This window comes from Mytilus galloprovincialis, chromosome 3 (assembly GCF_965363235.1).
Source record: "Mytilus galloprovincialis chromosome 3, xbMytGall1.hap1.1, whole genome shotgun sequence".
Taxonomy (NCBI): domain Eukaryota; kingdom Metazoa; phylum Mollusca; class Bivalvia; order Mytilida; family Mytilidae; genus Mytilus; species Mytilus galloprovincialis.
Window position 1 is genome coordinate 96,417,570 of NC_134840.1, and position 13,268 is coordinate 96,430,837.

At 32.5% G+C, this 13,268-nt stretch overlaps 1 protein-coding gene across 2 annotated transcripts; it reads right to left on the bottom strand.

Moving 5' to 3' along the window:
- Positions 1 to 7: 7 nt before the first annotated feature.
- Positions 8 to 13,088, bottom strand: LOC143069472 (triokinase/FMN cyclase-like). Of its 2 annotated transcripts, none has more exons than XM_076244123.1 (16): positions 12,822 to 13,088; positions 11,804 to 11,914; positions 10,661 to 10,845; positions 8,927 to 9,005; positions 8,480 to 8,569; positions 7,792 to 7,826; positions 7,521 to 7,605; positions 6,927 to 7,016; positions 6,363 to 6,479; positions 5,677 to 5,817; positions 5,073 to 5,207; positions 3,580 to 3,695; positions 3,253 to 3,356; positions 2,912 to 2,945; positions 644 to 733; positions 8 to 259 (listed from the first exon to the last, which is right to left on the bottom strand). In XM_076244123.1, exons 1-16 carry the CDS (start codon positions 13,024 to 13,026, stop codon positions 107 to 109), a joined length of 1,770 nt encoding a protein of 589 aa, XP_076100238.1. In that variant the 5' UTR covers positions 13,027 to 13,088; the 3' UTR covers positions 8 to 106. The 2 variants fall into 2 exon arrangements, with proteins under 2 accessions (XP_076100238.1, XP_076100237.1); XM_076244122.1 differs by lacking the exon at positions 10,661 to 10,845 and adding an exon at positions 9,650 to 9,834 and having other exon boundaries at positions 12,822 to 13,081.
- Between the last annotated feature and the right edge of the window lie 180 nt (positions 13,089 to 13,268).

The following is a 13,268-nucleotide window of genomic DNA, read 5'->3' on the forward strand; positions in this document are numbered from 1 at the left end:
GTGAATGATTAATCAAGATAGAAATGTATTGGTATTTCTAAACTGAGACTTATTAAGTAGCAAAAACAATTTTATTAAATTGTAGTACTTATACATAGTCTGTAAACTATTTGGAAAGAATGTCCAGCACTGCCGATAACCAGATAGTAACTGCCATTGCACCTGGGTCGGGATTTGTCAACCTGTCCTGACTAACGTAACTAGATCGTCCTGCCCTAGCCTTCATTGTCGCTGTACTCTTAGCACCTTCTGTACATTTCTGTAACAGGAAGAACATTTTTTAGATACATTCAAAAAGAAACACATTTTAGATCATTAAATGGTAAATTTAGTTCACTAGAGGATAATTTAACGACTGAATTTTAAACTCAAGAAAAGATGACAGTTACACCAACGATTTCACTATTTCCTATGATGGCGTATTAAGGTTGGTTGGTCGTATCATGTATCACTGAATTTGTATATCGTATCTTAAATAGGCTTTCACCGAAACGTGACATTAAATAAACACCAATCAATCTTATGACATGATACAGCCTCGTGTCGTTTTGTATTAAAAATGAGAATTTTAGATGTTTGTTAAATAACTTTGATACCTACAATGTTGACACCTTTTATCGTAAAATTCCTCTGTTTAACCTACCTGGACGGCTGATTTAAATGCTTCTAGAGGTGACTTGTTGGCTTTTAGGCAAGATGATAATTCCTCGCTTGCAGGATACAATGCATCCAACTAAAACAAATGAGTTTTATATTATAACACTTTATTTTATAGTAGAAAAGTCTGGCTGTCGTGACAATTTGTCCATCGTCTATGTACGTATACTTTTTTAAGTGGTCACGGTAGATATTGTTGTCTTTTTATACAAAAGTAACAAATAAAGCAAAAAAAAATTAAAAAAAAATTATTAAATAGAAAAAAAAACAAATTTCTTAATATAATGGAAACGTTCAAAATTATAAAGTAATGGTGAAAAAATTTCTTTAATAAAAACTATTGAAAATAAAGGCAGCTATTAAAGATTATCATATAAAAAATGTTCACAACATATATATCGAAGTCACAAATTAACTTAATGATGGATGTTGTCCATCGTTACTTTCACTTTCATGGTCATTGATTCAGTTGGATCTATTTGTTCATAAATTGTTGTCAATATAAAAGGTTTTATGCGACTGTTATACACGTGAAAGATTTAGCTATACAACTAGTTTTTATCCACCATTCTCAACATAATAAAATGTTTGGTGTGTTTGAGATTTTAATTTTGCCATTTGATTAAGCACTTTCCGTTTTAAATTTTCCTCGAAGTTCGGTATTTTCGTTATATTACTTTTCTATTCATACGAAATAAATACTTTCTGATCTAAGATTTTTCAATATATCACAACTCATTTAAAATAGATATCGGTAATGGTATTAACCGTGTCTTGACTAAGATTTTGAATAAAAATATTAAGAGACATACAGAACATCCTTGATATACTGACTCTTATCGTTATTTTTTCATATCCTTGCAGTAATGTAAATAAATGAATATTGTTTCAAAGATCTGACGAAACCACCAATGTATGAACAATTAAAATATAAACACTTTAGATGGTTGCTTGTGATATATTTGTAGTGTCCACTGTTCTTTATTTTTTTTGTCGCTTATCGTTTTTTGACATGACATTGTCAGTATATTTTCGACATATGAGTTGAATGTCTATTTTAGTATCTTACGTCTCTCTTTTAGTAAAATTTTTATAAATTTCCTGTTTACAAAACTTTAAATTTTTCGAAAAACTAAGGATTTTCTTATCCCAGGCATAGATTACCTTAGCTGTATTTGGCACACCATTTTGGAATTTTGGATCCTCAATGCTCTTCAACTTTGTACTTGTTTGGCTTTATAAATATTTTGATATGAGCGTCACTGATGAGTCTTATGTAGACGAAACGCGCGTCTGGCGTACTAAATTATAATCCTGGTACCTTTGATAACTATTAGTACTTATCATAAATATTTAAGAAGACATTGATTATTATTACCCGACATTGAGTAAAACTGTTAGAGACAAATTTATTTCCTTACTGATTTTCATGAAAAATAAAATGGAATGAACGAATTCACGAGCTCTTTCTGTGGGTAGGAAAACAACCACTAGTACATATAGCTACACTGTGCTATCGGTTTAATGGTGGAGACAAATAAAAATAAAGTGTTAGATACATGTATAGCTCAATAATTATATTCAATTTTTATGTATACTCTGAACAGGACGTTGAAAAGATAATGTGTAAAAATCATTACACGATTAAACGAATTCCATATATAAAACTACGAAAACGATGTATAATGGCCAGTGAAGTAACTATCATGATCCATAGCCCGAATGACGTAGAAGTAAGCAAATATTCGTCACCGTAATCATAGAACATAAATATAAGGCCACAAAAAAGACAAATGTAAAATGATTAAAACGAAAAAGGATAGATGATATTAATTCACATGAAGCTTTACACCAAACTTAAATACGTTTTAATTATTGGTAATTGAGATAATAACAACAAGCAATTCATACATGGATATTATGTGTTAGAATACGCAAGTGTTCGAGGAAGGGAATGTAGAAGAGTGACAAGTGTGAAAAACCATTAAATGGTATAGTGTTCCAATTTCAAGATAGTTCTAAACTTTCACGAGTCTCAGGCTTCTTTGTTAATTTCATAATAAAATTTGACGAAAGTTTTATGAGAGGAGAGATGGACGAGAGTACACTAGCATATTCCGTCTTTCAGAGAATGAAGTAGATAATTTTTAGACACTCTTAAACAAATCAACTAGTTGGCGATGATCGCAGTAATGTTACACATTCTGAAGCAATACTACACAGGGAAACACATTTTCTATTATACCATTCTTACCATTGTTCTATCCCCAGGGTCAGCACCACCATACCTATAATGTATTAAATCAATGAGCATACACAGTACAAGGGTAACATTTCTATTAACTTTTTATTCCCAACTGACAAGTGCAAGAAAGATAACTCATATTCTCAAATAAACAAAATTGCAAAATTTTCAATATTTCAAAATTATTTTAGAACGAAATGATTTCATGTATTATATGTCTAAAATCTGAATATGCGCCAATGAAGTGAATCTACAATAATTTAAAGTGTATTAGAAAGAAATCTCATTTTCATGATATAATGAGTTGAAATATGCATCAATTATAAAATGAAATATAATGTTTGTCTTACTTCCGTATGGTTGTAACACCTGCAGCTAATGCACTGCTCCACGCTAAAGGAGATATTTCCTTTTGTAGTTCACCAGCTACAGTGGTGAAAAATAAGCTGTATAACTGTGAAATATAAGAACAGAAAAAATATCAAATATTTGTTATATCTAAAGCATACAAAATGAATGTCATTAACGATGTACCAGGATTATTTATATTTATAATTTAAAACTGGAATAGATTATGACGACGTTTATATCAAAGCATTGAACTGATGATACCACCAGGAATAACAGTCAATTAGATGATGTTATATTTTTCTACACATATAAAATGAGCAACTTACCCCTCCAGATGAACCTCCCATTGACACCTCTGCAATGTTCCCCAATCTCTTGGCCAGTTCTGCAGGATTACCAACAGGCAAAGGATTGTCTTTGCTATTTAGTTCTGATAAAACTTCTATAAAGATGAGTATTTGTTGGTTTAATGACTTTCATCAATATTCTTTCATGTACATATAGTACATTGACCACTACAGTATAACATGACCAGTATCTTCGTGAAACGACCGATAATAATATTTTACATAAAAAAATATCACTTCGGTACTTTGGCAAACACAAGGAAACAACAGTTTTTTCTCCGTTTATTTTGAATTTTATCTTTATTTCCTATGAAAAATACATTTACGTAGCTAATTATAAACATACAGTTATTTTAAGATTCATTACAGCAACATACCATAACATCTTTAATTGACTCAGTAATGGACATATTTTTAAAAAATTAAAGATTTTACACCCCAGGAATAGGTTCACCTAGGTGTATTTGATATAACATTTCTGAATTTGGTTTCTCAATGGCCTTTAACTTCGTACTATATGTGTTCTTTTAACTGTCTTATTCGAGCGTCGCTGATGACTTTTAAATGTACAAAAATGTATGCCGGTTATCTTTGATGGTTTAACCAAATGTCTTCTAAAGAAAAAAAAAACGAAAGCCCTGTGTCACAAAACATAGACAACCCTGTTTCATAAAACATCCAATACCCTATTTTATAGGACATTAAAAACACTGACGCATCTATTGTTTGTCTCTAAAACTGTTAATCACCAAGTGATTTTATTCTTTCTTTTTTTATCACTGAATTAACACAAAATTGTTCTTACATATGAAGGTGTTAGTATTTGTAGTAATTCAGTGTTTCTTATGTTCTGTTGTTTTCCTCTTATAGTTGGTGTGTTTCTCTCGGTCTTGTTTTGTGACCCGGATTTGTTTTCGCTTAATCGATGTATGACTATTGAACAGTGGTATACTACTGTTACTGTTATTTATCTGTTAGCATGTTCAAAAATAAATAAAAGCCTTTTTTTATTTATGCCTCATCTTATGAGGATATTGCCTTAATTGTCAACCTGGTATCGTGAATAACTTTTATGTGTTTCCTTTTAAAGAGGGACGAAAGATACCAAAGGGAGAGTCATACTCATAAATCTAAAACAAACTGACAACGCCATGGCTAAAAATGAAAAAGACAAACAAACAACAGCACACATGACACAACATAGAAAACTAAAGAATAAACAACACGAATCCCACCAAAAAACTGAAGGTGATCTCAGGTGCTCCGGAAGGGTAGGCAGATCCTGCTCCACATGCGGCACCCGTCGTGTTGCTTATGTGATAACAAATACGGCAAATAGTCTAATTCGGTAGGTCACATTCATTTCATTCTTAAACGTACAACACTGCTATACTTAGTGAATGTTGTACAACATAACATAAACATTTCTGTTTACCTAAAGAAATCAACTTTATGTTAATTGATCTGGGTACCTTGTGCTCCACGTGCCATGGTGCTCCCACAATCACCATCACCACTTTCTTTATCTAGACCATTTAATTTCTCTTCAGATGTGATCAGCTGTTCAGCGGCCGTTTTAACCATATCGTATAGTAGTTTCTTCATATCTTAAATAGACGATCTTTTCTCATAAGTCATCCCATTTGATCAATATATGAAACGGTAGTTTATATATAGATGACCTAAGATGCGTTCTGTATTCAATGCTTTTCAACTCCGTTGTTTTTTGTTGTTCTTTTTTAACTTTTTTAACCTGGTGTGACTGACAAGTCTTTTGTAGACGAAACATGCGTCTGGCTTTCAAGTTATTAAACCTGGTATCAATAATGAGTTTGTTTATCGATGTTTAAACAGGTATTTAAACTTTAGGTATATAAAAAAGTTATAAACCAGTAGGACATGCTTTTATCTAAAATACTATAATACTTTGTTCTACTCAAGATGTCTTTTAAAAAAGTCTATGAATCGTACTTTGCATCTACAATATAAAGATTGGCTCCTTGTTGTGTATTTTTGCTGTCTTTTATCATGCATGCACTTGACGTATGTCTGCCTTTTTATCTTGTGTTATTATACCTGCACTGACTGTGTCTTTCACAGCTTGCTGTGTTGTGATAGTGTGTGAATCTTCTGTAACAAGCTTTTGAGGAGTTGTTCTGGTACGTTCGCCACAGGGTAAATAAGGACGAACCCAACCTGGTGCATTTGTTTCTGCATCTATAAGAAAATAATTGTTCAGAGATGAAACATTTTAAAGATTCCTTGAGTAGTCGATACTAAGCCAGTTGAAGAGGTAGAGCTAGGGAATTACATCTATAGCTCATGCTCTCCAATTACAAAATCAGTATTTTTATTTTCAATTATAAAACATGTTTTACTGGTAACTGATTTCGTTATTTGTATCCTAAAAAAGTAATGCCTTAATAATGTGTTCCAACTGAACATTTTTCTTTTTAAGTAGTTTTAATGAAAAATAGCTTTGCAATAAGAAAAGAAACAACACATGGACGAATATTGTGTTATCAAATAACATTATTGTAACGTTTGTCTACCAACAGTCACCTGCTCAATTCTTTATTTTACTCACCTACACAATTCCTTAGTGTTCTCACCTAAACAATTTCTTATTGTACTCACCTAAACAATTCCTTATCGTACTCGCCAAAACAATTTATTATTGTACTCACCTAAACAATTCATTATTGTACTCACCTAAACAATTCATTATTGTACTCACATAAACAATTCATTATTGTACTCACCTAAACAATTCCTAAGTGTATCGTCTAAATGCAACAGAGTGATAGAAATACCAGCCATCTCTAAGGATGTTGTAAAAGATCCGCAATAAACTCTTTCTACTGCTACGCCTCTCGATTCTGATGATTTCAAAATAGAGAGTTAGTCACGTATTGATGTAAACCTTTTTTCTCTTAACTTAGCAACGAGATATGAATGTGACATTTCAGTGGTTGTTTCTTGCAATATTTGTTTAGCCTTGACATAAAGACAAACGTTAATGGCAGTTTTATTTTTCTTCAGATTATGAACGACGTTTGCATGAAATAAATCTTTCGTTTCAGTTATATTCAAATAAATGAATTCAAGAAAAAAACTAAAACGCCTCTTTTTCCATTTTAAATTTAGATAGACAAAGACAAAAATTAATAATAAATAAAAACAAGCAAATTAATGAACAAACAAGAAATGATTTTTATATGTGTTTTTCCTGTCAATGTGTATTACTGTTTGTAATATTATTCATTGTGCAACTTAAATAAACAACAGGAAAGAAGTTACCATGTCATACAGTAATGATAACTTACCTAACAACAAGATGGCTTCCCTGGCAATGATATTCAGTTCTAATACAGACGTTCCACCAAGATTGTTAATCATACATGCAACCTTGTCACCTGTGGTAACAAAATACGCAATTACTCAAATATGGAAATGAAATAAAAGATCAAATTAGGAAATTAGGAAATTATAGACATTTTAATAGTAATTCAAACATTGTATAGACGACTAGTCTATCAGTTTTGGTTTACCCTTTCACACCATTGGAGTTAATCTCAAATGTTTGGTTAGGTCGTTTTAAACAATCTTAATAAACTTAACGTGTAGTATATTTTGGACAATTTTTTTCCCCTCGTTGTTTTCTTATTGGTTGGGTTTGTTTAATTCATGTCATTTTGATTCTCAACATCATTTACAATTTCACTTCATAAACGTGTGCTTTTTTTCACACCTGATCAATAGATTACAAGGAACACCCACCAACAACTGTACCGTTATACAAGTGAAGTGCTGAAATCCAAACTAACGCAAAATAGAATCAAAAGTAGTATACCGCTGTTCGAAAGTCATAAATCAAAGAGTTATCTGCCATCACTTCGGCTTACGGGGCAACTACATACCAGCTTTGACTTCTAGTCTTGAGTTGTTGTTCGGGTCTGTCATATGGTCAATCATCATTCTCACTGCTTCATTAGCCGTCACCAACTACAATAACCAGACGATACAAACAATGATTCTTTTGAAATGTTGTAATAAGTTATCAAAGGTACCATGCTTATAAGATATCAATTATTACATGACATATGTCTTCTGTTATGTACATATCACACATATTAAGTATGTTTAAGAGGATAGCAAGAGAGGTTTGATTATTTGACACAAGACACATACCTTTGTTCTCTTCACTCCAGCTTCCCCATGAATTCCTAAAATAACAAACTTTAATATGTAACGCACAATAAAGATAGCGTGATGAAGTTAAAAGTATCCTATGTTGTGTTTTATATTCTATTGTTTATCTATTTGTCGATGTTTTTGGAATGGAATTTGATTCGTTTTAGATTAACGAATTTGATTTTCCCTCAGCCTTTTTTTACATTTTTCGAGCGTCGCTGATGAGTCTTTTGTAGAAGAAACGCGCCTCTAACGCAAATATAAATTCTCGATCCTGATAACTATGATGAGTTAATTTGCATACATTCCGCCTCTATTAAACACATTTGGCAATAGAAGTTTCAAAATTGCAATCTTGTAAAAACAAAGTACTGCTTCGTAACAAAGACGATGCAATTACAATGTATTTGTTCGGAAGTTTACCGATATGGCGTATTATCTGATAAAATAAATGTTCGATGATCAAACTGGTAGTTCTATAATGAAAACTACTTACTAGTGAATTTCAAATGTGCAAGAACCGCATTGGTTTTCAATGTTGCTACTACTAGTGTATTTACTTTTGACTGGTATTGTGTTAGTAGATTTAAGCCCTTTATCTGTGATGAGTTTTTTCTAATACATGTATATGTTTCAGTTATTATTAAAACAAAGGTATTATCCCTAGATTAACAATATACATTACCAAGTCCAAGCTCAATTTCATCAGCTCCTAAAGTAAATGTTGCTCCTGCTCCTGGTATTGTACACGGCGATAAACTTAATCCAATGGTTCCTGAAAATACAAAAAGGTTAAAATCAAATAATATATTATTATTTTGTTATAATGTTGAAATCATGCCTTTTTTATCAAGCATGGGTTATGTTAATGTTATTCTATTGTATCATGTAAGATGCAAAACACGTTAAGAAAATAGCACTACAATTCAGCATAACGTTTAAAGGGTTACCAGCTACTCGATTTATAAACATATAAAATATGATTTGTTTTATTTAATCATTTTTGAAAGTGAAACAGTGAAATAATATTTCGCTTTAAACAGCCAGTATGGTTCAATTTTGTCAAAATAAGTTTAAAAAAAAACATTTATGATGAATTATTCCCTTGCATCTTGGTTATAAACAAGCTTACCCATTTTTGTTACTGCATCTTTTGCAATTCTCGCAACATCTTCTAATGATCTACCTTCTTCAGATAGAGCACCACATATCTGAAAATATTCAGATGACTATAGCGTCAAAACTTAAAGATATCACCTGATAAGAAACAGTTTATATATAAATGACTTCTTTAACCAGAAAAGCGTTTTACTAAATGTGAGCTTTTTATTCATGTTAGTTATATCTTGCAATTTAACAACATTTTGGTACAGTCAAATATTTAAACAAGGAGTGAAATTGTGATTAAAGTGTGCCTGTATGTCGTGTTTACTTCAAAATTCATATTTGATATTGATATTTGTAATAGGAAACTTTAACCTGATACTATCATTATAAAAATGACGATGTAGTGCTGAAACACTACTTATATGTGCTAAATAAATACTATATATGTATAAGGTAACAGTAGTAAAGCAATGTGCAAAACTAGTAAATAACAAATGATGGTAACAGAACTGAGGGAAATTAATGAACTGCAAATGGAGCAATATAGGTGCAAGATGGGTGAGACTGGAAACTTGCTGTTTTTATATATAAAAATGATCAATATACGGCTTCAAGCTAAAATAGGTACTGGCATTATAGCTAATAGCAACTAGGATGGACAAGCAGGGGGGAAAAGGCTTAACTATACAAAATCGATTTGACGTACAGTGTGAAATATCAAAAGAAAAAGAATTCAGTTATATCCAACCTTCTCGATAAGAATGGTACCACAGAGTCCCCGCCGTCCAGCAGTTTTATCCGAGGATTTGAGAGCACAGTCTTCACCAACGACAACCATGTCACATTTATATCCTTCATGTTTAGCCCTCTCTACTGCCAAACCAAAGTTTATCCTGTCTCCCGTGTAGTTCTTTATGATGACAACTGTACCCCCTAATACAAGATTGGTCAATTTTAAACTACATCAACATATAATGCACGTACCATCAAGACCAACTATTTAGTTATCAGCACGCTTGCTAACGTGCACTTTATAATAAAGTTTTCCGCCGTAATGCTTTTTAATCAAAACTAAAAAGACCCATAAGAACTTTTATCTTTTACACAGCTCGTGGTAAGTCTCCTCTTACATGCTTTCGACATATCGTCTTCGAGAAGACATGCGTACAATTTTTAGTCTTACAATCGGACGGATCATATTGCACCCACGCGCATGTCTATGATTAACCCAGTTACATGTGGAGCCAAAACATATGGGGATAGGATGTTACGAGAACGATTTCTAAAATAGAGGCAATTTCCTTCTTTCTTTCAACAACATTTTTTAAAAACATCCATGCGACGAGCTACCTTACAATCAGGACTGTGAGGACACGAACATGGCGCACTGGAATAAATGGATGTTCATTTTGCAATGAAACTACTTTGCTTTTAAACATAAAATCAGCGGGAATTTTATAGTTTTAGTCAAACAATAGTATCGCAAGAGTGCCAAGCAAAGACAGGTACGCGTATATATGAATCTGTTCAGAGTTTTATGAAGAAACAATTCGAACGTCTGTTTCGGATATTAGTAAGGTTTCTGAAATGTAATACTAAAGCGGATGGGATGCATGCACTAGCGGGTGGTTTCTTCATGACATAGACCGACCTTTAAAATAAGAAGCATGCACTAGCGGGTGGTTTCTTCATGACATAGACTGACCTTTAAAATAAGAAGCATGCACTAGCGGGTGGTTTCTTCATGACATAGACCGACCTTTAAAATAAGAATGGTGCCGACAAGCCCCCTCTTCCCCGCAGTTTTATCACTGCTAGTAACAGCACAGTCCTCGCCAACAATGACCATTTCCACGTTTATGTGTTCGTGTCTAGCACGCTCCAGGGCCAAACCAAAGTTAAGTCTGTCCCCAGTATAGTTAGTAACAACCATTACACAACCAGCTGCAGAACATTAAATATTAAAACTTATAAGGTCAAAGTAATAAAAAAACTTTAGTCGAGAGTCCCCCTCTCCAAGTTTTTTGTAAGGTTTCTATTGCTCAATCTTAAGTTTCAGTACATCAATTGCGCGGTATGATTCTTCTACGGTCTATTTGTCAATGATATTGGTTGCCATCCTTCGTATGCTATTGTTTTGATACCCAAGTACAAAAAAATGTAGTATCTTCTTACTTTGATTGACCAATAAAGTGTTTAACCCCCTTTAATGTATTTCGTAAGAGTCATTATGATCTAAAAGTCGTATCATGATACATCAAACTATTTTATACTACTTGTAATTATGATACTAGTATTATACATTGTGATTTATTTTGGCCTTCTTCATACTCTCTAGCAACATAAATGACGTTTACACTTACAGTCTGACGATTGCGTTAGTTTTCCCAACTTAATTGTTTCATATTTTGCATGTTTGAGCCTTTTATAGCCGACCATCATGACCATACGCTTTTATGAAATGGGCTCTTTTCATTGTTGAAGGCCGTATGGTTGCCTATATATAATTGCTTATATCCACTTTATTCGAACTTTGCTGGACAGTTGTCTCATTGGCCCTTTTTACCTCATCTCCTTATTTTTATATTGAAAGAAGTGTATGTATTTAACTTTTCAACAATTATTCTTAAAGTTTATTAAATCTAAAGATCTAAAGAATATAACATGGGAGAATAATCATTATGCATTATGCTCGTACATAATTAAAAACTATTTATATTGATTGTCGTTTGATCAACGCCCAGTGGCAAATATTTCATGCATTTTCAGGACAAAATTCGTTTTATAGGTTAACAAGCTATTATCAAACCTATATATAATAAATGTAATCATACAGACAGTGCTTAAATTTTCAAGCATTCACATTGACACTTGGTATCTTAGTATTTTATTTTAGTTTTACCTGAATTTTTCTTTGCGACAGCTCTAAGACATGCAAGTATACTTTGTGGAGGAGGTGATGTAAATACAGCTCCGGCTACAGAACCACTCAACATTCCTTTGCCAACGAAACCTTCCAATTTGAATGAAATAATATTCATATAGTCATAGATGCAGATCTTATTATTAGTATAAGACATTTTAAAAGCTATTTTATAGCTCTGTTGTTTAATCATATATGTCGATTAGATAAAAACTGCATAAAAATATATAACCAGATGGGTTCATAAAACAACAGTCTTACAAACATTGACAAAATTATGGTAACGCACAGTATTTGGGATTGACATGCTCAAAAGGTGTATCAAAATATGTGTTTATGGACACCTCAATAATAAATATCAAAATATGTGTTTATGGACACCTCAATAATAAATATGTATTCAGTAATCCGTACTAAATTCAGGGAGTACAATTTTTTGAAGAAGAAGAAGAAGAAGAAGAAGAAGAAGAAGAAGAAGAAGAAGAAGAAGAAGAAGAAGAAGAAGAAGAAGAAGAAGAAGAAGAAGGTTCCCGACAAATGGGTATTTGCTTATACTTGCTTATACATGTTATATCTAATCTAAAATGGAACCTTTTATGAAAAAAGCTACACACTTAAGGATTCGAAAAAAAGCTACACACTTTCAAGTATTTGAATAGTTATAAAGCAGAAAAAATATATATAGCCCTAATTCTATTTTCGGAAGTTGCAAAAATTAGTTTATACTTTCTGAAATGTAAAGCATTATATCTAATCAATGCATATCGTTATAAATAGATATAAAACATTAATAAATATGTTTTATTATAAACACTAGATGAAAATGTCCTTCATATGATTTTAATTTAGTCATTCCCAGTCCTAACTTGTTGACAGATTACAGTGGTAAATTCTATCCCATTTAGATGTACTGTATATATTTATGAATGGATTCGATAAGTGTGTGTGTACTAACACACTCAAGTATTGATTGTAAACATAGTAGATAAACACTTACCTGCATGAGCAGGTTCATGGCCGGACCCACCACCACATATAAGACTAACTTTCCCACTGGCAATTGCATCGTTGATGTCAGTGCGAACCACAACTCTGTGACCATCGACCAAGCGAAGACCTGGGTTCACTGCTACAAGTCCTTCTAAATTCTCATCAACGCATCTTTCCACAGTATTTACAAGTTTTTTGCAAGCCGTCGACATGTTTACTTCGGACGCCCACTTAGGGTCAAAATTTAGGACCTTATTTTATCAATATAGTAATATACAAATCAGCATCGGAAAGATTATGGTATGGTGTGCCATTCTTGTCACATACGCGAAATTTATTTAGAAATGATGGTTTGGTTTGTACAGATCTGATCTAATGGCCGAGTGGTAAAGTGTGCAGACTACTAGTATTTGTATTTGTATGACTGTGTGAGTCCTTGGGTAATGTCTTGTCG

Coding starts and splice junctions, on each gene's coding strand:
- LOC143069472 (XM_076244123.1), bottom strand. CDS start 13,026: ATGTCGACGGCTTGCAAAAAACTTGTAAATACTGTGGAAAGATGCGTT. Junction 7,606..7,791: donor CTGGAGTGAAGAGAACAAAG/GTATGTGTCTTG, acceptor TGGTTATTGTAG/TTGGTGACGGCTAATGAAGC. Junction 2,946..3,252: donor GGTGTTACAACCATACGGAA/GTAAGACAAACA, acceptor AATACATTATAG/GTATGGTGGTGCTGACCCTG.